The 20,821-nt window shown below is 47.8% G+C and overlaps 12 protein-coding genes across 15 annotated transcripts; 6 read left to right on the forward strand and 6 right to left on the reverse strand.

Moving 5' to 3' along the window:
* Nucleotides 1-475: 475 nt before the first annotated feature.
* Nucleotides 476-2,106, reverse strand: FOIG_03774 (uncharacterized protein). Its single transcript, XM_031201792.1, has 2 exons — nt 1,646-2,106; nt 476-1,598 (listed from the first exon to the last, which is right to left on the reverse strand). Exons 1-2 carry the CDS (start codon nt 2,000-2,002, stop codon nt 1,347-1,349), a joined length of 609 nt encoding a protein of 202 aa, XP_031069316.1. The 5' UTR covers nt 2,003-2,106; the 3' UTR covers nt 476-1,346.
* Nucleotides 2,107-2,978: 872 nt separating this feature from the next.
* FOIG_03775 (uncharacterized protein) lies at nt 2,979-6,203 on the forward strand. The gene is made up of 6 exons (XM_031201793.1): nt 2,979-3,631; nt 3,681-3,956; nt 4,003-4,226; nt 4,277-4,415; nt 4,463-5,653; nt 5,705-6,203. Exons 1-6 carry the CDS (start codon nt 3,311-3,313, stop codon nt 5,963-5,965), a joined length of 2,412 nt encoding a protein of 803 aa, XP_031069317.1. The 5' UTR covers nt 2,979-3,310; the 3' UTR covers nt 5,966-6,203.
* On the reverse strand, nt 5,982-7,537 carry FOIG_03776 (acid phosphatase; the record flags this gene model as incomplete). Its single annotated transcript, XM_031201794.1, has 2 exons — nt 5,982-7,398; nt 7,444-7,537. 2 exons carry the CDS (start codon nt 7,535-7,537, stop codon nt 6,056-6,058), a joined length of 1,437 nt encoding a protein of 478 aa, XP_031069318.1. The 3' UTR covers nt 5,982-6,055.
* Nucleotides 7,538-8,274: 737 nt separating this feature from the next.
* Nucleotides 8,275-9,204, reverse strand: FOIG_03777 (uncharacterized protein). Its single transcript, XM_031201795.1, has 3 exons — nt 9,143-9,204; nt 9,015-9,094; nt 8,275-8,968 (listed from the first exon to the last, which is right to left on the reverse strand). The coding sequence occupies exons 1-3, from the start codon at nt 9,162-9,164 to the stop codon at nt 8,384-8,386; spliced, it is 687 nt and encodes a 228-aa protein (XP_031069319.1). The 5' UTR covers nt 9,165-9,204; the 3' UTR covers nt 8,275-8,383.
* A 28-nt stretch (nt 9,205-9,232) lies between these two features.
* Nucleotides 9,233-11,471, reverse strand: FOIG_03778 (uncharacterized protein). The gene is made up of 3 exons (XM_031201796.1): nt 11,218-11,471; nt 9,868-11,171; nt 9,233-9,819 (listed from the first exon to the last, which is right to left on the reverse strand). Exons 1-3 carry the CDS (start codon nt 11,411-11,413, stop codon nt 9,355-9,357), a joined length of 1,965 nt encoding a protein of 654 aa, XP_031069320.1. The 5' UTR covers nt 11,414-11,471; the 3' UTR covers nt 9,233-9,354.
* Nucleotides 11,472-11,560: 89 nt separating this feature from the next.
* Nucleotides 11,561-12,651, forward strand: FOIG_03779 (uncharacterized protein). Its single transcript, XM_031201797.1, has 2 exons — nt 11,561-11,745; nt 11,796-12,651. The coding sequence occupies exons 1-2, from the start codon at nt 11,700-11,702 to the stop codon at nt 12,257-12,259; spliced, it is 510 nt and encodes a 169-aa protein (XP_031069321.1). The 5' UTR covers nt 11,561-11,699; the 3' UTR covers nt 12,260-12,651.
* A 119-nt stretch (nt 12,652-12,770) lies between these two features.
* Nucleotides 12,771-14,625, forward strand: FOIG_03780 (protein farnesyltransferase/geranylgeranyltransferase type I alpha subunit). Its single transcript, XM_031201798.1, has 3 exons — nt 12,771-12,874; nt 12,923-13,513; nt 13,570-14,625. The coding sequence occupies exons 1-3, from the start codon at nt 12,823-12,825 to the stop codon at nt 14,457-14,459; spliced, it is 1,533 nt and encodes a 510-aa protein (XP_031069322.1). The 5' UTR covers nt 12,771-12,822; the 3' UTR covers nt 14,460-14,625.
* Nucleotides 13,522-17,693, reverse strand: FOIG_03781 (mevalonate kinase). 4 transcript variants are annotated; one of them, XM_031201802.1, is made up of 4 exons: nt 17,083-17,683; nt 16,577-17,021; nt 16,084-16,517; nt 14,468-16,030 (listed from the first exon to the last, which is right to left on the reverse strand). In XM_031201802.1, exons 3-4 carry the CDS (start codon nt 16,324-16,326, stop codon nt 14,747-14,749), a joined length of 1,527 nt encoding a protein of 508 aa, XP_031069326.1. In that variant the 5' UTR covers nt 16,327-16,517; nt 16,577-17,021; nt 17,083-17,683; the 3' UTR covers nt 14,468-14,746. The 4 variants fall into 4 exon arrangements, with proteins under 4 accessions (XP_031069323.1, XP_031069324.1, XP_031069326.1 ...); XM_031201800.1 differs by having other exon boundaries at nt 14,458-16,030; nt 16,084-17,021; nt 17,083-17,693; XM_031201801.1 differs by having other exon boundaries at nt 16,577-17,683.
* Nucleotides 16,669-18,325, forward strand: FOIG_03782 (uncharacterized protein; the record flags this gene model as incomplete). The annotated part of the gene is made up of 3 exons (XM_031201803.1): nt 16,669-16,718; nt 16,813-16,921; nt 17,900-18,325. 3 exons carry the CDS (start codon nt 16,669-16,671, stop codon nt 18,323-18,325), a joined length of 585 nt encoding a protein of 194 aa, XP_031069327.1.
* Nucleotides 17,807-20,074, reverse strand: FOIG_03783 (60S ribosomal protein L38). The gene is made up of 4 exons (XM_031201804.1): nt 19,918-20,074; nt 19,832-19,865; nt 19,638-19,766; nt 17,807-19,583 (listed from the first exon to the last, which is right to left on the reverse strand). The coding sequence occupies exons 1-4, from the start codon at nt 19,945-19,947 to the stop codon at nt 19,537-19,539; spliced, it is 240 nt and encodes a 79-aa protein (XP_031069328.1). The 5' UTR covers nt 19,948-20,074; the 3' UTR covers nt 17,807-19,536.
* On the forward strand, nt 18,720-19,349 carry FOIG_03784 (uncharacterized protein; the record flags this gene model as incomplete). Its single annotated transcript, XM_031201805.1, has 1 exon — nt 18,720-19,349. The coding sequence occupies one exon, from the start codon at nt 18,720-18,722 to the stop codon at nt 19,347-19,349; it is 630 nt and encodes a 209-aa protein (XP_031069329.1).
* Nucleotides 20,075-20,397: 323 nt separating the features above from the next.
* Nucleotides 20,398-20,742, forward strand: FOIG_03785 (STE24 endopeptidase; the record flags this gene model as incomplete). The annotated part of the gene is made up of 3 exons (XM_031201806.1): nt 20,398-20,433; nt 20,507-20,519; nt 20,567-20,742. 3 exons carry the CDS (start codon nt 20,398-20,400, stop codon nt 20,740-20,742), a joined length of 225 nt encoding a protein of 74 aa, XP_031069330.1.
* Nucleotides 20,743-20,821: the final 79 nt, after the last annotated feature.

Consider the following 20,821-nt stretch of genomic DNA (forward strand, 5'->3'; position numbering starts at 1 on the left):
GTTTTGCTTTTTTGTCGACAAGGGACTTTTTGTCAGGTGGGGTGTTTGTGTGGGAAAACCGGTTTAACTGATCTGGAGTCAAGTGCCGATATCTGGGGAACACGATACCTAACCCAGGAAGTGCAGTAATTGCGGTAATATTGCATTGAGATTATTTACACGATTAATTAGATGTCAATCTGGCATTTATCAGACGAAAGATATCCGAGTATTCATATTTCCCAATCCTCACGAAAGAATATGGCGTTGATTGAATATGAGAAAATCGGTAGTACAACATCACATGAAATGTCTCTGATTACTTGAATTATTCACTTCTTACATTTCAGCTGCATTATCAAGTCTTGACACCTACCTTTTTCATCACCTTTCACACCATCTCATCCTCTTAATGCAAGGCGGGCCGGCATAAGCTGCATCTCTTGGACGCTAGTGTCATCATCATCACTTTCAAAAGCTGAGGCCAGATGATATTCATCCATGATAATAGCAATTGCATCTATAGACTTGTGATCAGATAGTCAAAACTATTTGTTTCTTTATCAGCATTGACAATTGGTTTTTTCTAGTCAAACTGCCTATACACAATTCCATATAGACAATTGTTAAAAGCACCTGGTGATAGACATCTCCAATTCACAGCCTGCTTCTCCGCTTACTGCGTACCTGATGATCGGCACACCAAGAGCATGCAGGCCACCACACTAGAAAATCCAAGCCGAGGAATAAGACCAAGCCAATGCACTTTGTGCCTGAAAAGAAGCCTGTGATTCTCACTCGAGAATGCGGGGTTTCGAACTTTCCGCACATCGTGATGGTGTTGACTAACGGTAGCTCCGGTGAATCCGAATCAGGACTGCATCTGTCTATCGGAACTGAATCTCATCTTTCTAATTTGAGACTTTCTCCGAAGTCAGGTGCAATAGTTCGGAGCTTTCTGCCTTGCTGGCCTTGCTGCAACACCGACGTCGACCGGCGTCATCAGGCTGTGAGCTTTTGTTTTTTTCTGAAAAGTCCGAAATGTTCTGGAACTGGTCCTTCGTAAAAGTGCGTGATATTATCCCCTGGTTTAAACCTTAGCTGCAATATGCAAGTTCGGTACTCCACCGAGATGTGAGAATGCAAGATCTTTGTTTCTTTTGGTAGGTCTTTGTACAGATTTGTATCACGAGAGAGACTAAGGCATCCGTACCCAAGTCTCCGCTCTCTTCTCTGGTATCGTACACAATTCGCTCATGCTTCATTGACACATGCCCTCCAACCTCCTCATGCCATAATCACAGGCTTACTGGGCGATGTGCCTTCGGCCCTTAATCTTCCTTCTGAGGAGAATCTTCCTCCCCGTCTTACTTCGCTTGCGACATAGGAATCCATGTCTGCGCTTCTGAACCAGCCTCGTATGTCCGTTCATTGTATTTCGGGGTCCGCAGCGAATCTGCATATCGCCGAGGGCAGGGTGTGCTGAGATGGCGCTCGAAGGAACGATATCGGCTGATGCGGCTGTCGAGGGGGTGAAGCTTGAGGGAAGAGCTGTTCTTCGGATAGCGCCGTTCATGGGAGTGAGCGAGGGTCGGAGAGGGACGAGGGTCGTGAATGTCCTGATGGAATTAGTGATGGCTTGATAGAGGCATGAGGATGAGCTTACCTGGGCGATTGAGTGAGGGGCTTGGCCAGAACTGGGCGCGCGAGGCGCGTGATAGAAGAGAACATCGTGTTCATTTCGGTAGAGCGCGCAGAATCGAGACTGCGGCTTGTGGTGTGTTGCTGCAACGGCCGTAGAGTCGCTGGTGATGTAAATGTTGAAATTTTGAGCTACAATCGAAAGTGACGCTGCTGATTCGAGGTGGGGCTGCTTACCCTGTATCTCCTTTTTCTCCTCAATGGCTTCACTTGAACCTTCCGTTCGTCCTGATTTATCATCAGCAAGTTTCTCAAAGATGATGTCAGTTTTCTCCAATTCGTTATTAAGTTGTGTGTTTGTAATGCACGAAAAATGAGTCATGTCTCCTATCACTTCGATGAAGGTTTTGTGCTTGCCACCAGCTCTCACCAACTACAGCCCAGTCTTGTGGATATCCCATGAACATCCATCGCAACGCTTTGCTACAGCACAATCATGTGCGATAAAGCGACTCGTCGAAGAGCCGGCTAAGTTTATCCCAAATCATTCCAAAGCTGTCCCAGGTTTTGTTTCATCCCCTAGCTCTTGATAAAGCACAATGGTCAATGGAAGATGTGGCCAACAATCACCTGGAAGGTCAAAATGTTAGCGACAACAACGCTAGACTTTGAGACATCTCGATGGATTCAGGTTGAAAACGGCACGGTCAAATCTGATTGGCTGCTCAGGCTGAACAACCGCCGTTGTTGGTTGTTGGTTGATGTGTTTCTTCTCCGGCCAGTATAATGACCCTTAGGATGCGTTTTTTCTGGGATCTTGTCACCTTTATTTATCCAAGGCGCTTGCAAGTCACAGTGTCGTCAATCTCGGTCTTGATTGCGAGTTTTGTCCATTATCAACATCTCGCTCAACAGGAAAGCTCCCGCAGAGCTGAAAGCAGCCTTGCCACCCGTGCTACTCTGGCCTGTCATAAATGCAACTCAAAACAATTGCCTGGCCGTTTCTAAAACTGCAGGGGAATTGATCGATAAGATCAAACATTCAATCTTTCGAGTTGCCTCTTTGAGTTATCTCTTGCCTCTCTCAGCTTCGCGCTCAAACCCCTGCAGATAGCTGAATGAGTGCTTGCAGCAACCAACAGCATATGCTAAAGCGGCCAATGAGATCAAAATCTGACGTTTCGAAACCTGCCGGTTGATTCCTTCTTGACCTTCACCTGAACTCTATGTTATCTCTGGACTATGGCTCTTATGCTGGTCGACAATGGTCTCAGCCATCTGCAATACAGCCGATGTGTCTCAATTGTTTGGTTGGGAAGTCATCTCTAACGTGCCAAGAAAGCTCTTGGCCAAAAACTGCTTCCCGAGATGCCTTGATCCGGCAATAGATATACTTGAGCTGAATAAACCTTGACTTTATGCGGAGGTTAACTGATGGCCGGCGCGTAGTTGCATGAGAAGCTGGTGTAATGGCAACAAAGTCTGTGGGTTCGTTTCATTCTACAGAAGAGTGCTATGCTTGTTTGACGATGAGATAGCTAAGTCGTCCTGGAAGCTATAAATCTGCTCAAGTCCCACCAACAGTCATAGAGGGCAATCCATTCTTCAGCTTCAATTTCATATCAAGATACCTTGTCTGAACCTTTCCTTTGTTATTTCATTTTTCATCTATTATTATCATCAATTCATCATGGCTGGACCTGTTGAAGTTCTCTCTATGCATCCCCACGCTCTTGATACTCCTCCCCGAACGCCTTACAAAGGGTTTGATAGCCTCAATTCCGGCAAGGAGAGCCCTAGAAAAGTGATTGGAAAGTTTCCAACCGATTCCAGCCTTGGAGACGTGTTTTATGATCCTTCTCCAACTTCAGTTTCTTCACCTCGACCACGTGATGATTCCAATCAAGAGATCATGCCCGAAGATCCCTTTGATAGTCAGCACAACCGCATCCTGTTTGATGCAATTGATGCCCTGCAATCCTTTGGTGCCGGTGACTTGAGCATTCCTCAGGTATGTAATCTTAGGACTTTTGAACTCTTGCAATACTTACAAGTGATAGCTCATCATTGTGGGAGGACAATCCTCTGGAAAGTCGTCTCTCCTTCAAAGCTTGACTGGAATCCCTTTCCCAGTCGATAGTGGCTGCTGCACTCGGTTCCCCACACGCATTGTCTCTCGTCGCACAGAACCAGATAGTGACGACTCATTCCGCATTACTATTGATCCTGCTGAAGTTGATGTTCCTGGTTTGGATCCTGCATCTGACAACATCAAGAACTATGAGTGCAGCGGCAAGATCCTCACCAAGGAGAGATTTGCAAAGGTCATCGATGAAGTAGGTGGCTCACATCAATTTTACGTACCTGGATTGACAACCGCAGATATCCTCTGAATTCATGGGCCTTCGAACTGGTCTAGGAGAAGACAGAAAGAACTTCGTAGCGGAAGTCCTCAAGATCGAGCTGTCAGGCCCCCACCGCTCCTATTTCAGTATTCTCGACCTTCCAGGCACATTTCAGAATGCTTCTGCTGTTAACGAGACAGATCAAGTCAAGGTTGAGGCTATGGTTAAGGAGTACATGAACAATGAAGACAACATCGTTATGTGAGTCAGCTTGGCACGATATTAGTGATCGATCATACTAACAACTGAAGCTGCGTTATCGATGCACCTACAGACTTTGATCGACAGGAGATTTTGAGGCTGGCCAAGAAGCCCATCAAGCAAAACCGCTTCGTCGGCGTTTTCACAAAATGCGATATGGTGCAGCATGAACCAGAGGCGACCAAGAGGGCAAGTTAACCACATGGACTCTTTTGATCATGCTAACATTGAGTCAGATTGTATCTATCGCAACTGGTAACTCTACTCATAGCCTTGGACGCCTTCCTGGTGGCTGGTTCCTGGTTCGCAATCGAGCAGACAAAGATCCAGATTCTTTCGACTTGAGCGCCGCAGAGAAGAAGCTGTTTAGCAAGAGCCCCTGGAACTCTGTTTCTCAAAGCCGTCTGGGTTCAACTGCAGCCAAGTCATACCTTGGTACTCTTCTGAGTTCCAAGATACGTGACTGTTTCCCAACACTCCGCAGTACAATTCAGCATAACCTTGAAGAAAGACAACACGAGAAGACCATGCTTGGAGAGCCTCGCACTAGCCATGCCGCAAGACAGCAATTTGTTGTTGCTACTGTACGAAAATATGAAGAGATGGCGCAGACGGCTCTGGACCGTCCAGGATTTCTCGACCACAGCATGGAGCTTCGCAGAGAAGTTAGTCGATTGAATGCTGAATTTGACAAGTTCATGCGAGCACGAGGTGGTACCTGGGAGTTTGAGGACGCAGAAGTTGATCCTCGCGTCCTGCTAGATGAACGTCTGGCTCTTGAGACTCAGGCGAGGGCTGAGGAAAAGCAGTTACCGTCTCGTGTTCGCAATGTCAACAAGACGAAGCTCGATGCTTCACTTGACAAGGCGTTCCCGGGCTTGTCACAAGTTCAAGACACAAGAAATCTTATGGGTGCCATCCAGGAGAAGCTCGCGCTCTATCAGGGATCTCTTCTCGATGGAATCATCAACCCCGATATCTACCCAGATATGTATCGAGAGCAAGTCAAGAAATGGGGACACATCGCGAACATCCACCTTGCGCGAGTCGCACAAGCCGTCAATCGATGCACTGCCTCCATCCTCAACGACGTCTGCCCTGCGGAAAGTGACACCTCAACTCTGTCGAGGGAGTTGACCACACTCTTGGAAGCTTCGTGGAAAGAATCCATGCAGAGAACTGAAGACTTATGCAAGTCTCAGTGCGAGATGGAGACAAAGTGTGTGCGACTGCAATCCACTGGCCCTCGCTTTGGGGACGAGATTCATGGCTGGAGAATCTTGAGATTTTACGAGGGATTCACAAATGCTTGTGTGGATTGCGATCCGGGACATCTTGATCTTCCTAAGTGTTTTGAGTCTGTCCACCCAAGTCTGGGCAAGAACATGGTTCTTGATGTCCACGATGTTCTCAAGGTTTATTACAAGGTATGTGCCATAAGCTATATCTTCAGTTTCAACAATTGCTGACCTCTTTAGCTCTCCCTGGACGCTTTTATTCGTACCATTAACAACACCGTTATCGAGTCGTTCATCTCTGGTCAAGACGGGCCTGTTCTTGGCCTCAACACGAACCGAATTTTGAGCCTTTCGGAAGATGAGATGAAGATTGTTGGTGGAGAGAATGAGAACACTGCCAGGAGACGTAAAGAGCTGGAGCATGATATCGAGAAGCTTCAAGGTGCCCTTACTATCGTCGATAGGGCGACTCGACAGACATCTGCCTTGGAGAGAAATTGAAGTGGATATCAGTGATGGGGAGTATCAATCGTCATTCATTAGCCTACAAGTTACACAATCTTTTATATAGTCCTTTCCATATCGTGATGTCTAGACCTTGGCCGCATTCCCATCAGTGCTTCCGCTGCGAACACTGCTCTTCTCGCCAGCAGGGGTAGTTCGCTTGCGCCTCAAGAGAACAAAAGCAGCAGCTCCAACGATAGCGGCAACACCCAGGGTAACCATGGCACCAATGACACCAGCAACGGCGTTGGACATGCCACCCTTCTTGGAGGTCTTATTCTCACTCTCGCCCTCGGCAGTCTCGTCATCGTCCTTGTACGCAGCACAGAAATCTTCCTCGGCGCCACACTTGGTGCACCAATCTCCAACATCAGTAATAGCACGCTTCTCAATCTCAGTCACAAACTTTGACCAAGAAAGAGAGTCCTCGCCAGTTCCAAACAGAGGGTAAGTCTCAAGATCACCAGCCGTGCTGTTGCGGAAGAGCCAACGCACACGGAGATCAGCCTCTGGGTCCGAGGGGAAACCGTCCGTGTTATCATCGGTGAAGAGCTCAAATGCCATTGTAGAAGCATAGTCTGGCAGGCCGTAGAAATTGGGAGATACATCAAGAAGATCCGCAAGACCGAAGAAAGCAAGAAAAGTATCGTAACTTCCAGCAAAGAGAGAGAACTTGAGCTTTCCTTCAGAAGTAACAGTCTCATTCAACTGGTTGAGAATAGCACCAGAAAGAGTCTCAGCTCCAATAGCTCGAGCAGGATCAGACTCGTTCCAGTTCTGGCCGAGTTCCGCAGAGTCAGCGAGGGTGCGGAGCTGAAGAAGGTCCGCGTTTGAGACATTTCGGGCTGGAGAGGTGCTGTTGTGGATGCGAGCGACGTTGACGAGATCAAAGATGTTGTATGCGTTCTTGTAGGTCATGTTCTCGGGATGAAGGTTGTAGACGCCGTCTGAGAGAACATCGTAGAATTGCTCGTAAAACTCCTTTGTATCTTCCTCACGCTGAGCGAAGACGTCGCTCTTCATGAAAGACTTTGAGGCGGTGACATACTTAGGACAAGCATCGTCGCCCTTGATCCAGATTGTGTCTGGTGAATTGTCGTTGATGGTATGAAGACGAACATATTGGTACCCATCAAGAGGAGCCTGACTCTCAGAACCATTGTTAAGAGTCTGAGAAGCAATCTCAGGGTCTAGGTCAGCAAGAGGAGGGTAAAATCCTTGAAGGAAAGCTGTAGCTGTGTTCATGAGAATGCCCTGGTCAGGAGCACTGGCAAAGATCTGAGAAGGCTTGTATTCATCCTCAGAGATTCCCAAGATGCGATACTGAGAGTCTGAAGCGAGATATCGATCACGGTAATCTCGACCAACTTGGAAATTCTGCTCTGCGCCGAGACTAGTGAGAGATTGAGCGCCGTACCACTTTGTAGTACCTATTTATGTAAGTGAGATTCATCAATTGAGCTTGTTAGACATACGATCTCCGTGACGGCTAAAGACTACAGCGCCATGAATAACTTCACTGGCAGCATTGCCAAAAAGTAAGCTCAAAGAAAGAGTCTTGGAATACATTTTGAAGTTATGAATTAGAAATGAAGAGCGATGTCCCGTCGGAAGTCGGGCTCGATGCTTGCTTGTATTTATGCTTAAGCGACGCTAACTCTAAATCCCACCTTTGGTCTTGGCATTTGATAAGATTCGCCCAATAAATGGGTTGATCAGATAAATTCCCACCCAATAAATCGCTCGATCAGCGGAACTTTGTCCGCGGAGGGGAAGCGGAGAAAGCAGACCGGTCAGTTCGTGTGCAACACCGAGGAGATTCTATACGCACAAGTGGATGAGCTTGGGAACCCCGCTTATGGTCTGATAAGGAAGGCCGATGATTGTGGTGTGAAGCAAGGTTGAGGGGAAGAGTCAATGGCTTGAAGATATGTGAATGTGAGGCCAATGGTTTGGAAATGTGTGGGGATGGGTAAGTTGTGATGTGATGATTTGTAAGTTTGCATCAAGATCAATGGACGAAGAGAGCTGTTTAGCTTCTATGAGGGGTTCAACGCTATTGACTAGCATTAGGGATAGATGAGCCTACTCACGATACAGGATGAAATTTGTTAGATGCCTTATCTATCGTACATAGTACACTTCCTCACCATGAGCCAACAAGAAAGATAAAAAAAAAAAAAAAAAACTGTGAGGGTAGCCTCTAGTAACATGCATGAGGATGGAAGACCCCGGTAATCTTTACAGAAGTGGGTAAATGTGACCTGAACGGTTCGAGATGACTTACAGCTCAATAGAAATAAAGGTTCGGAAAACGATAGTGGGATAAACTCATCCGGTGCACCTAAATAAGCATGACCGAGATGTGCCACTTCAATAGCTGCTTATACCTATAACTGTCTCATCCAGATGTCCTCACTCAACCATCTCATACCTGACCTCTCTAAACTCCTCCCCAGCTCCCTTCCACCAATCTCTTCTCAGAATCTCATCCCACTCAATAGTCATGAGAATCTCTCCAAAATAATTCACCTCTCCCTTCTGCACAAATCCCAACTTCTCAAATAAAGCCCTACTTCCTTTATTCCCCTCCTTGATCTTGACCATCAAGCCCTTCAGTTCTTTTGCTCCATACTCTGCTAGTATTCCGTCTAAGTGCTTTTGGATATAGACGAGCAATGCACAAACTGCTGCTTGCCCTAAACCTTGGCCGCGATGTGAGGGCGATGCGATCATGACGTCTACTTCACCTGTAACCCATCCTTCTGTGTTTGTCTCTGTGTCTTCATCGTCGGATTCAAAAGGGTATAGAAAGAAGTTGATATCGCCTCGCATAAGAGGGTCTGCATCCGCGGTGCCGGCTTTCACAAGTGATACATCTTCGGTGAGCGGTGCGCAGACGATAAAGGTGAGTTTATCAGACGATGTGCGCCATGACTGCTGGTTCTCATATTCCTCATCCAAAGTCATGGGCTCTGAAGCTGTAGCTTCTTGGATATCCTGAGACGTGTTAGTATGTGAGATTCTGGTGATGGTGAGAGCTTACAGGATCTTGCATCCATGCGTGGTATTGCTTCACATGATGCGCCTCGTATGGAACGAGCAAGGCTTTACTTGTTGAGATGGCTATTACGTATCAGTGCACGTGCGTTTCATGAAAAGCCTGGTGTTTACCTGTATTCTGGTTGATCTTCATTGTGATTTTGTGAGGTGTAAGTTGTGAGGTGAATATTCACAGTTCAACACCATTGGTGAAAAAGTCGAGTCAAAATGGGGCACCAAAAACTTTCTTACAACCACAACCAGAGGTAAATGCAGGATAACATACCAACGCTTTCTTTATATTGTACATATTTTACATATTTCGTTACACTGATTCACATCCATCATTCTTTAGTCTCAGGCTCTTTGGTCTCAACCTCTTGAGTCTTTTCAGCCTCTAGAGCCTTTTGAGCCTCCTTCGCCAACGCTGCCACCACACGACCCAATCGATTCTTTGGCCCTTCCATCCCAGCCACAACTTCAGCATCAGGCAGCTCAATGCCCGCGACAGGAGGGAACATAGACCCAAAGGCATCAGGTTGTCTACTCACAAGAGCAGGTCCTGTGCCATAATCGAGATCAGCGTCAGCGCGAGCATACTCGACGGTACGTCGCTCTGGCTTGACACCTAGACCATCGAGTAGCTGGGTAGCCTTTTCGGGCATGACAGGTTGCAGAAAGATGCCTGCGATGCGCAGAGCTTCGGCTGATCGGTAAATAACCCAATTGAGCCGGGTTTGCGCATTTTCATCCGACTTCTTCTCTTTCACAATCTTCCAGGGCGCAGTTTCTGAAATAAAGCGGTTGGTCTAGAGACAGGTCAGTCACTGGTCGTCAAATGGAGAAGGAATACTCACGTCCTGGAGAAGCGAAAAGATACACCGCAGGGCATGGTTCACTTGATTGTTATCCATGTTGGTTCGAATTTCCTCCGGTAGGCACTGCAGACTGTTCTCGAGACTTAAGAAGTCGGGCCCAGGAGAAGTCGTAGGCAAGATCTCTTGGAGGTTCTCAAACTTCCCGGCCTTCGCAAGTTCAACTGCCTCAATCGTACTCCATTTATTATTCCTGACACGAGAAATTCGGTTGAACAGGTTACCAATATTGGCCTGAAGGTCCTTCTCGTAGATAGCAGCGATAGATTCGTTCGCGTAGTCCATGTCGCCCTTGTAACTGCCATTTCGCATGAGGAAGTATCGCAAAGCGTCGAGACTCCAGCGCTGCACGGCGAAGAAAGGGTTGACGACGTTGCCGATGGATTTTGACATTTTGCGGTTCGACATGGTCCAGTGGTTGTGGCAGAGGATCTGCTTAGGTAGGGGAAGACCTGCGGCCATGAGAAGAGCAGGCCAGTAGATCGCGTGGAATCGAATGATGTCTTTGCCGACGATGTGCATGTCTGCTGGCCAGATTCCCGTGTCCTTATCACCAACCTGCCACTTTGTGCCGAACCCAGATGTGGTTAGATAATTAACAAGAGCGTCCACCCAAACGTAGATAGTGTTGTTGGGATCTTCGGGATCCTTGATTCCCCAGTTCAGTCTTGTTGCAGGGCGAGTGATGGAGAGATCCTCAAGATGATCTTGAACCCAGTTGCGCACTTCATTCATACGATGAGCTGGTTGAATCCATGTCGGGTTCTCGTCATAGAACTGAAGCAATTTCTCCTTATACTTGGACAGCGGGAAAAACCACGTATCTTCCGAAACCCATTCAACCTCATTGCCTGACTCTGTGCTGACCATGATCTTGCGCCCTGTTTGAGGAGAAACGCTTGGCTGGACAAGATCTTCAGGATAGAAGCACTCATCACTGACACAGTACCATCCCTCATGCTTTCCCTTGTACAGACCCAATCCCTCAGGTGCGCGAGCCTTGAGAAGAAGCCAAAACTGCTGTACAACATCTTTATGTTCTTGATCGGTGGTTCGGATGAAGAAATCGTGCGAGATGTTGGCATGTTCGGCGAGGTCTTTGAACTTGTTGGAGTTGTTGTCGCAGAATTCCTTCGGTGGCAATCCTTCTTTCAGAGCTGCTTGTTGGATCTTCATGCCATGTTCGTCAGTGCCTGTAGCCAGGTAGGCCTCATGGCCGCTGATTTGCTTCCATCGTTTAATGACATCTGCCAGAACCATGGTGTACAGATGGCCAATATGAGGAGCTACACAGCAATTAGATATGACAAATCTACGAGGCATCAAACTCACCAGCATTGACATAAAAGATCGGCGTTGTCACGTAAAATGGCTTCTCTTTGCCTGTCGACTCAGTGCTATTCGAACGGCGCCATTGTGAGGTTGGCGCATAGGCTCGACATCCTAGGCGACTCAAGTGGGATTGACAGGCCAATCTAGACTTTACTTGGCGTAGGCCGTGTAACGATTGAAACCTGAAGGCCCTCATGGCACTTGAGAGCTTCTAAAGCCACTATTCTTGCTGTAATTCTGAGCGGAATGTGGGGATATAGAAGTGCAGCTGCAAAGCTTCATCCGATAAGCTAGAAAGTGTACCGTGTGAGTAAGGTCTGTGATAACTGTGCGTCTGCATCATCGCAGGCATCTTTTTTGAAACTCTGCCTGGAACTGTTTACTTTTGCGACAACCTCAAAGTTTCCTGACCTATTTGTGCCCGTCTTCTTCCTCCCACTCAATCCTTTCCTCCAATCATCAATACACACACAAACACAACCATGTCAGCCCCAACTCTAGCAACAGAGGTGCAAACCTCCAGCGATGGTAGGTCATCTCCATCATCATACAGCGAAAGCAATAGCTAACAAACCCAGCTGCTGAAATCTTCACCAGCAACTATTACCAAGCCATAAACCGACAAAACAACATCCTCCCATTCTACATAAACTCCTCCCAAAGATACCCCATTGCCGCAGACATCTCCATCAACGGTGCCGTCCTCCCAACACCAGCCGACTACTCCAAACTCCTCGAAGCGCAAGGCAAAGACGCACACTATGAAATCGAATCCTTCGACGCACACGTCCTCAACCCAAATTTCACAATGGGCGCGCCCGAAAACATCTTCGACAGCGCGAAGAAGGAGAAGAACGGCGACAAGATGTCTATACTCGTTACTGTTATGGGCAGGGTACAATTCGGAAAGGGCAGAGAGGCGCCTCAAAAGATGTTCAACGAGACGTTTGTTCTCGTACCGAACTGGGAATCCATGGTCAAGAACCCTCCGAAGGGCGTCAAGAAATGGCTGGTCATGTCTCAGAACTTTCGCGCCCTGTAGGGCTGGGTGGAGGGTGAAGAGATACCGATTAGAGAGGAAACAGAGTTTGAGAGAAGCTTTGGAAAGATCAAGCGTGCGTTGAATGAGGATAACAGTCACGCAAACTCGGCCAAGAAACCCCATGGCCAGAAGCCATAGGGGGCAGATCGTGCCACTCAGGGTAGAAGATCATGAACGAAAGATCCAGATCGAATGGGAGAGAACTGGGCTTTGATGAGGCATGAAAGACGAGCCGGTATCATGGCGCATAGAACAATAGGGCATTCGGATGAACTCAGATGATAGGCTTTCATCCAAGTATCGGTTAATTTAGACATCAAACCAACAAGTAACTCATTTTACACCACCAACAACTGTTTGCCAACACTACATAACAAATGTCCGAGCTTAACCACTTCTTGCACGTATTCATATTGTTCTTCAACGAGGCTTCAAGAACAATTGCTTCATTTTGGCGGGGTATCCTCCCCTGCACATACATCAATCCCCATACAGCAAAAAAACAGTAGAACCAGTGACAAAACCCCACCATCCATCACAAACGTAGCTCTCCAACTCCAACAATGCCACCCAAGACAAAAGCCAGCTCCAAGGTCCCGAACCCCGAGCCCAGAGGTATGCCCTTTTGATTCGGCCTCTATATATCTGTCTAACATTTCGCAGCCGCTCCAGAATCTCCCCCAGACACCATCGCTCAGCGTTCGCAGCAGCGCTTCTTCCAGACGAATCCTATCGAGAACCGTCGTCAGCAAGTCGGTTTATCGGCTCTAACTCCCGCTGAGAAGAAGACATACGCACACGTTAACCTTATCCATCCCGCTGTAAACCGCCGCGTACCCTTTTCCAACAAGACAGAGCGTGAGTTCTGGAAGTTCGTTACAAAAGAGGGTCTACCTATTCGCAGACTCCCCCGCGACTACGCCTGGGGAAAAGACCGTTCCGGACGAGATATCGGGACATATTCGCCCGACGAACTTGAACAGCGCACCTTAAAGCACGCAAAGCTCACATCGCTACAAATACAGCACCGTCAGTTTCTCAAGAAGCGAGAGAAGCAGCTCGAAGTAACCACAGAGGAAATCGCCGCTGAAAAGACGAGAAGAAAAGCTATGGCTGCACTCAAGAGGGACTTGTACGGGGAGATCACGGGAAGTCTGGCCCAGGATCCTGAATGGGACGATGTCATCCCCATCCCGCAGAATGAGCCCGAAGGCGCCCTCGCGCAGATTGCCTACCCGGACGACTACGCCGAGGGTACGTCCGTTTGATGCCCAGGCCTTAAAGGAGTGACTGACTGAACAGCATCATAGCCGTATCCTACCTTCGCGCCGTCATGGCTGCAGACGAATGCTCTCCCCGAAGTCTGCGTTTGACAGAGCACGTCATTTCCATGAATCCAGCACACTACACTGTCTGGTTGTTCCGCTTCAAGATCATCTCGGTACTCAAGCTCAGCATTCCTGATGAGATCACATGGTTGAACGAGGTTGCTCTCAGCAATCTCAAGAACTACCAGATTTGGAACCATCGCCAGCTCCTGATGGACCACTACTATCCTCTTATCGAGGAGGATACTGCGACTGTTCGTCAGCTGGCTCGTTCTGAGACGCAGTTCATCACAAAGATGCTGGAATCAGATGCCAAGAACTACCATGTTTGGTCGTATCGCCAGTACCTCGTCTCCAAGTTGTACATGTGGACTATGAGTGAGCTTCTTTCCACCCAAAACCACATTGAAGAGGATGTACGAAACAACTCAGCTTGGTCGCACCGCTTCTATCTTGTCTTCTCAGACCCCACAGCCTCCACCCCTGGATCAGGACCTACGGAAGCAGACCCCCGCGTTCCAGCAGAGACAATTGATCGAGAGATCAACTACTCCAAAGAGAAGATTGATCTAGCGCCGCAGAATCAGTCTCCGTGGAACTATGTCTTTGCTGTTCTGACCAAGGGCTCTCGTCCCCTATCCTCCTTTAAAGAGTTCGCCGAGAAGTTTGTCACTGCACTGGGAGAGGAAGCAGAAGAGGTCCGCAGTTCACATGCGCTTGATTTCCTGGCCAAATTGTATGATGAAGAGGGTGACAAGGAAAAGGCTGAGCTGTGTCTACGACGACTTGGTGAGAAATGGGATCCTGTACGAGAGGGATATTGGAAATACCGTGTGACACTGCTGAAGAGCGGTCAGAGCGCAAAGGAGTAGTTGGAGATGTTTTGATATGATATGATTTGATACCTCAAGCCCTGAATTGTAGTCCTATTAAACATCGAATGCCCAGAGACCCGGAGTACGGTGCCCTAACGGAGTGAGTAGAAAGAACATGTCGCATTACTAGATTATAATCATATATATGCCAAAAACTCCCACCAAACAGGCCTTTTCCACTGCTACTTCAAGTCCTAGTCATGTTTGACCTTGCATGGCTTACCAGATGGTGTAAATCGGAGTAAATGCTCAACAGCTTGAGCGTGTTCTGTCTTATTAGTGATTTATTGGCTTTCAACTCGCCAGAACTTCCATCCCTCTCTTTCCCCAGTATCGCCATGTACTCCGACGAGCTTTTCGACACCCTCAGTGCCTTCAGCTTCTAAGAACTTCTCAAGATCAATCTCCATACCGCCCTCGTCATCTTCCTCTGTACCGTTCTTCAAGACAGCTGGCCAAAGGACGCCAATACCGTCGCCACCAAGGGTCGTCTCGAATTTGGCGTAATTCTCAGACTCTAGTTGTCCTTCGAGCTTTTGCAGCTTATCTGTGGGTACACCGGGTCGTAAAAGAGTGATTGAACATCCACCACCGCCAGCGCCAGTTAACTTTGTCCAGCCAATACCCTCATGGTCGACGAGTTCTCGCACTCGTTCCAAACGTGGATGAGAAACACCTAGTGATACTAATAGGCCATGATTGATGGTCATCAGCTCGCCCACCTTGCTAAGGTCCGTCTCCGAATTGCTGTCAAAAGAAGTGTCGTGAATGAGCTCAGAAGCGGCATCCGTGACCTTGTCCATCGCATCCAAGATCGTGCCAACAAGCTTAGGGTGGGTTTGTTTCAGCTTTGCGACCTTGCCAACCTCGTGTGCGGTAGACTTGGATTGCCGGGTGTCCACCAACAACAGAGGCAGTTCAGGGAAATCCCACAATGGTCGAACTGTCGGTGGTTTGGAGTAATCTGTCCGTTGAAACACCACGGCCTTACCTTGCGTCGCAACCGTATTATCCACGCCAGAAGGGTTTCCGTGAATACACATTTCTGACACAAATGCCCATCTGTTGATTCGTTCGACTTGAAGTCGTGCTTCCTCCGAAGGTTGATCTGGGTGAGGGCCTGATAGTGTCCGTAGTTGAAGCAGAAGTGCAGCTGAAAGGCATACTGAAACTGACGCGCTGCTGCCCAAACCAGCACCAATTGGTATTGTTGACCGGAGAGTGTATAGACATGGGGGGAAAGATGGCGATCCTAACGATAGGAAGAGGTAGAGGAAAGCTGAGACAGAGCTATGATGAACTCTCCGAATCTCCTCTGGGTGGTTGGGTGAGACAACTTCGATGTGTGGTTGGATGGCCGCAACAAGATCAGGGTCGAGTTCTGTTACGAGAGAGTAGTATGACTTCTTCTTGGAGGGTTGTTGGAAAGCGTCCCATGGCAGGTCGTCGATGTTCCAGGTATGAACGAGATCGATATCAGCGAATCGGAGCGAGACGGTACGTTTCGACTTGGAGAGGGTGGTGACGTGAAGGTAGGACCGCAGTGAGATGGCTGCGGCAATGGCTGCCTATGCGCCAATCATGTAAGCATGCAATTGGCGATAAGATGGTACCGACTTACCTTTCCATGGACAACGGAGTGTTCCCCAAAAACAATGACCTTTCCTGGTGCTGATACCATGAAAGGAGGTGCCATGGGGCTAGACATTTTGCGATTCAACTTCATGCGACGACGGGCACTGCCATTGCTGGAGTCGCCAGATGTTTCGGAGCCGGAATCAGAGGCAGGGCCGTGACTATTGCCGTTGCCGTTGGCATGGCTGCCATTGAGCCCGTTTACCATGACTGGGGTCACAGACGGCATGGAGGTGATTGTGTCGCGCGCGTTGTTTGGTGTTGATATTATCTCCAACTACGTGGTCTGACCCCTGTCGTGATGATTGCCTGCGGTATGTTTCGTAGAAAGTGAATAGCGAGAAATAGGAGTAAAAGATTGTATGAAGATAATTGAATTTAACGGTAGAAAGAAAAGTATAAGATGAAGGAGGAAAGTTGCTTAATTCGGTAAATTAGTGGTTGCCTTTCTTGACCATCGTCAGGGGGTGGAAAGTAACTTCTTTAAATTCGAGAGCGGGGGTGTGATAAGTTAAAATAGTTAGGAAGGAAGCGGGCAACAACGGACGGACTTTTGACTCCCAACAATGCAATGCAAGTCAAAGACGATAATGAAAGGGATAGCAGCGTCACAGAAGAAGTGTTAGCTCAAGTCTAGACGTAGGTTGATGCACCTCTGGGAATTGTTGGCGTAATGGGTAATTGAGTCCCCCGCACTTTCCACCTCTGTCCCTAGATCAGTGTACCTGCCTTCTGGCACACCTCACACTTGTTTCCATGGAAAAGTGCAGGAGCAGGACGATGTAGGGAAACGCCCGTCAACCGAAATAGGAAAGGTTCCGGATGTGAGTGCCTCGATGGTGCAGATGACAGTTACCAACGATCAACAAGATGAGGTGGAACTAACTGCTTTAACGAGACGGGCTAAGGGACTTGGGTTACAATCTAGGTGCTACCGTTATTATCTCGTCTTCAAATTGGAGATGAGTTGATATGAGATGCCTACAAGACGTTGCCAACAGCTCACAACATCTGTCCTCTGTTGTTGAACTGAATGTGTAATGATAGGCCTCCAATTGGAAGAACTCAAAATAGCGGTCTAGCGCTAAAGTCGAGTCTCCAGCTGGGCTTAGGTTTATCTGGAGACTGAGCTGAGCCCACCACGACTTAGACGTCCCGTCTCCCGCGATTTGTCGATGCAGCAACCGAGAGTGGAAAATCGAACAAGCAAAAGTATATGAACCGAGTTTTCCGGCGAGGACCGGGTATTTCAAGGTTTCAGAATCAGAAATGCCTATCAGTTGAAGAAGAGATGCAGAAGAACTGCATAAGAGACAAGCATGGGCATTTGTCGCCGCGTGATTGATGATGATGACAATAGCAACGAACAATACAACAGCAACCCAACCGTGTGACCCTGCGTGCCGGATAAGCCGTCTGGTTCAGCTGTTGATCGATGCACCAGAAGGGGTTGATTGTGATAGGGAACAGTCTGGTTGGCCAGGCGGTTCTCTGTAAATCAGGTTATGAGATTTTGAGCCAGCCTCGAATATCTGCCGAAGCAACAGAACATTTGGAGTCGTTGGAACTTGGAGGCTTGCAGTTACGTCGTCGAGGCGAAGCTAAAATATGACGACAGGCGGGAAAATATCCATGCTATAACTCATTGGTGTGGCCGTATCCGTACTTGGAGAAGCTGTAGCCTGTTACTGGACAACAAAGAGTGCATCAATTGTCGCATACATAACGCTCCTCTTGGCTGCTAAATGCATTGAAACACTTTCGTATTCGCATCTCTTTTATACGAATACTATATTGAACAGACACAAATGACGGCGCCAATCGCTTCAGCGTGGAAAATCATTCCAACGTTCGAATCAAAATCGATACAGAGAACTCTTGATTTCTATGTCGACTTTCTTGGATTCGAATTGGGCGGGGTAAAGCCAGAGGACGGGCCGTCTTCAGATTATACTTTTTGCTCGATCTTTGCAGGGGATAAAGCAGCAGCCAATATCTACTTCTTCAAACCTGATGGTGATGTCAAACCAGGGTCGGTATATATCGCATTGGGTACAGAGCAGTTGGACATGCTGCATGATACTGTCAAGGGTCAGAGAAGCGATGTAATTGAAGAAGCGATTGAAGATAAGCCGTGGGGTTTTCGGCAGTTCGCTATCAAAGATCCTGATGGGAATACGTTGACATTCTTCAAGTTTCTAGAGGGCGGCAATCCAGGCACGGAATAATTCGAGGCATCCATCCATATGTCAAGGCTGCACGCATGTCGTTGTCGGCAATGACTTGGTTGACAGTCTCAAGATTGAGGCTAACATTTTGAGGATATTGTAAGAGTACTATGAGATTCTATGATGAAGGATTTGGGACAAAGGGTTGACACGATGGCTATATCAAATGAACGGAAATCTCCTTGGACTACGACCAGTATTCAACCCTATGGCTGACGACTACGTTGCTGACTGTGATCCTTCCCAGGCAACTCAATGGCGCATCATCGACTGAACCCCGCATCAACGTCGTCAAAGATGCCTGATTGACTGATTATTTATTCAGCTTCATCGTGAAGGGTAAAGGGCGTCTAGACTTTTGTCAATTGAGCAATTCAAGTCTTTTGTCGATAAAATGGCCGGTATCGTTGAAACAGCCTCCATCCAGCTAAAGCCAGGGTACGATGAGGATAAGCTACGAAACATCCTCAGGGAGACCCAGCAAGTACAAGCTCAATGGATCAGGGAGCACCAACCCAATCTCCTTGAGGGAAAGCCTTATAATTACACCACGGACATTTGGATCACCGATGGCGAAGCGCCCTACCTATTTCTCACAGCACCGTGGGAATCTGTGGGTGGTCACAACGAATGGATCCAAAGTCAAGAGAATGTCTCTCTAATGCAAGAGCTCAAAGAATTCATCAGTCAAGACAAGGACGCCGTGGCCTTGTATCATCTGGGGCCAGCTGGAGAAAATGAATTCCGAGGAGACATTCTGTCAAGAGGATCCGTCAAGGTCTGGAAGATATCAGTGAAGCCCGAAGAAAAAGCATCTCTCGAAAAAGAATATCGTTCCATCGAGACCCAATCCGCAACACTACCAGGTCAAAGAATGTGGGCAGGATGGAGGATAGAAGGCGACGATTCAATCATGGTGATAATCGCATCCCCAGGCTTCGAAGACGTGATCGAATCCGGTATAGCTGTGAGGTTCGAAGCTACCAAAGTCTCCCGCTTCGAGCACAAGCCTTTTCTGCATTAGCCAATTCAACACTCGTCACGCAAAAAAACCCAGTATCTTGTGACTCGAATCGTTCTTTTATTTTTTTGGACTCATCCGAGTATCCTCCTTTCAGAGCACATGATGAAATGCAAGGTATCCCGAGACGCCCATTCGTGCCTGTGAAATCCTCCCACACCCATAGTAAACCCTTTATTCAACCACCTTCTTAAGCAGACTTCTTGGCCTTCTTGGAGACATCGGTGAGTTGCAGGTCTGTGTGCTGTGTCAGTGGTTTGTATCATCGTGTGTCCTGGCGGAGGATCATACTGGGGGGAAGGCTCTGCTTGAGCTTCTCGGCCTTGTCGGTGTCCTTGAGAACCAAGGTGTAGAGGTGCTTCTGGCAGCGGACCTTGAACTTGATGTTGTTGGTCTGCTTGCTCTTCTTGATCCGCGCGGCTGTTGGGATAATTGTTAGAATCGAATTGCGTTTTTCGTGGAGGTTTTTCTTCGTCAAAACGTACAGGAGGCGTCCTTCCGACGGCAGATCTCGATGAACTGGTAATTGAGTCAGTATTTCGTTTCTTCCGCTGTTATTCGCATCTCATACCTTCTTGATATCGGCGACCTCTTGAGGCATCTTGGCGGTAGTTCAAGGTGGATGGGTTGAACGGAAACTTGTCAAAGGCACGGGTTGACGATTTCGATATGAATTTGAGGAAGGAATTAATTTTGTGCGCTGCTTTTCGCGGGGCCTTGAAGTGCACGGACCACTGTCGTTTGTTGGACTGGTCCGGGAGAGTTGGTCGCCGATCCACCGAGATGTGGCGTAAGAATACGTGGCGCAGACGACGATGAGACGAGGCCATGAGGCAACAGGCAGGAATCTTGAAATGGCCACCTTTCATTGTGATTGTGAATGCCTTATGAAACTTAATACTTAAGGTGCTTATTATCATTGTAACCGCATTATTTTTGTTGTTCATTAGACCCTCTCACCCTACAACACTTGTTGCTCCGGAATAGGTGTACATCTACTGATTGCCAAACTTGTTGATAACGTCAGTGTCTCTAAACGAAAGTCGTCAACATGTCGACCCGGCTTGATAACTTTATGAAGTCCAAGGTAAGAGCAGACAATCTAGTCATTGATTAGTATCTATCGATCAGCCAAGCTCAAACACACTAACACTTCTCAGAACGTCGTCCTCTGTAAGTATCTGTTATCTGCAGGGTAAGCCACATACTGATATGCCCAGTCTTTGGAGGCGTTGTTTCTATGGCAGCGGCATACACAATCTGGGGGAACGATGGCCAGGGTATTTTCCCACCTCAGCCAGATCCTACTGGTGATCCAAAAACATGGACAAAGGAAGAATGCCAATTGTGGTTGAACAAGGCAAGCGAATCATTCACAGCCGTTGACGTAGGCTAACAGAAGCAGAGAAATCTACATCCCGACCCAAAGGCCACCAAGGAAGAGCTTATCGAAAGAGTGATAGCAAATATGCGTA

This window comes from Fusarium odoratissimum (genome assembly GCF_000260195.1).
Source record: "Fusarium odoratissimum NRRL 54006 unplaced genomic scaffold supercont1.4, whole genome shotgun sequence".
Classification (NCBI taxonomy): Eukaryota; Fungi; Ascomycota; class Sordariomycetes; order Hypocreales; family Nectriaceae; genus Fusarium; species Fusarium odoratissimum.

Bases quoted from the DNA above. Each gene is read 5' to 3' on its own strand.
- FOIG_03775 (XM_031201793.1), top strand. From the start codon at position 3,311: ATGGCTGGACCTGTTGAAGTTCTCTCTATGCATCCCCACGCTCTTGAT. The intron at 3,632-3,680 runs GTATGTAATCTT...TACAAGTGATAG, and splicing joins GTGACTTGAGCATTCCTCAG to CTCATCATTGTGGGAGGACA. The intron at 5,654-5,704 runs GTATGTGCCATA...TGACCTCTTTAG, and splicing joins TTCTCAAGGTTTATTACAAG to CTCTCCCTGGACGCTTTTAT.
- FOIG_03777 (XM_031201795.1), bottom strand. From the start codon at position 9,164: ATGAAGATCAACCAGAATACAG. The intron at 9,095-9,142 runs GTAAACACCAGG...GATACGTAATAG, and splicing joins GAAGATCAACCAGAATACAG to CCATCTCAACAAGTAAAGCC. The intron at 8,969-9,014 runs GTAAGCTCTCAC...AACACGTCTCAG, and splicing joins ACGCATGGATGCAAGATCCT to GATATCCAAGAAGCTACAGC.
- FOIG_03783 (XM_031201804.1), bottom strand. From the start codon at position 19,947: ATGCCTCAAGAGGTCGCCGATATCAAGAAG. The intron at 19,866-19,917 runs GTATGAGATGCG...CTCAATTACCAG, and splicing joins AGGTCGCCGATATCAAGAAG to TTCATCGAGATCTGCCGTCG. The intron at 19,767-19,831 runs GTACGTTTTGAC...TTATCCCAACAG, and splicing joins CCGTCGGAAGGACGCCTCCT to CCGCGCGGATCAAGAAGAGC.
- FOIG_03781 (XM_031201799.1), bottom strand. From the start codon at position 16,326: ATGCCGTCTGTGACCCCAGTCATGGTAAACGGGCTCAATGGCAGCCAT. The intron at 16,031-16,083 runs GTAAGTCGGTAC...ATTGGCGCATAG, and splicing joins ACTCCGTTGTCCATGGAAAG to GCAGCCATTGCCGCAGCCAT.
- FOIG_03780 (XM_031201798.1), top strand. From the start codon at position 12,823: ATGCCACCCAAGACAAAAGCCAGCTCCAAGGTCCCGAACCCCGAGCCC. The intron at 12,875-12,922 runs GTATGCCCTTTT...AACATTTCGCAG, and splicing joins CCCGAACCCCGAGCCCAGAG to CCGCTCCAGAATCTCCCCCA. The intron at 13,514-13,569 runs GTACGTCCGTTT...ACAGCATCATAG, and splicing joins CCCGGACGACTACGCCGAGG to CCGTATCCTACCTTCGCGCC.
- FOIG_03778 (XM_031201796.1), bottom strand. From the start codon at position 11,413: ATGAGGGCCTTCAGGTTTCAATCGTTACACGGCCTACGCCAAGTAAAG. The intron at 11,172-11,217 runs GTGAGTTTGATG...ATTGCTGTGTAG, and splicing joins GATCTTTTATGTCAATGCTG to CTCCTCATATTGGCCATCTG. The intron at 9,820-9,867 runs GTGAGTATTCCT...ACCTGTCTCTAG, and splicing joins TCTTTTCGCTTCTCCAGGAC to ACCAACCGCTTTATTTCAGA.
- FOIG_03779 (XM_031201797.1), top strand. From the start codon at position 11,700: ATGTCAGCCCCAACTCTAGCAACAGAGGTGCAAACCTCCAGCGATG. The intron at 11,746-11,795 runs GTAGGTCATCTC...TAACAAACCCAG, and splicing joins GGTGCAAACCTCCAGCGATG to CTGCTGAAATCTTCACCAGC.
- FOIG_03774 (XM_031201792.1), bottom strand. From the start codon at position 2,002: ATGACTCATTTTTCGTGCATTACAAACACACAACTTAATAACGAATTG. The intron at 1,599-1,645 runs GTAAGCTCATCC...TAATTCCATCAG, and splicing joins CCCCTCACTCAATCGCCCAG to GACATTCACGACCCTCGTCC.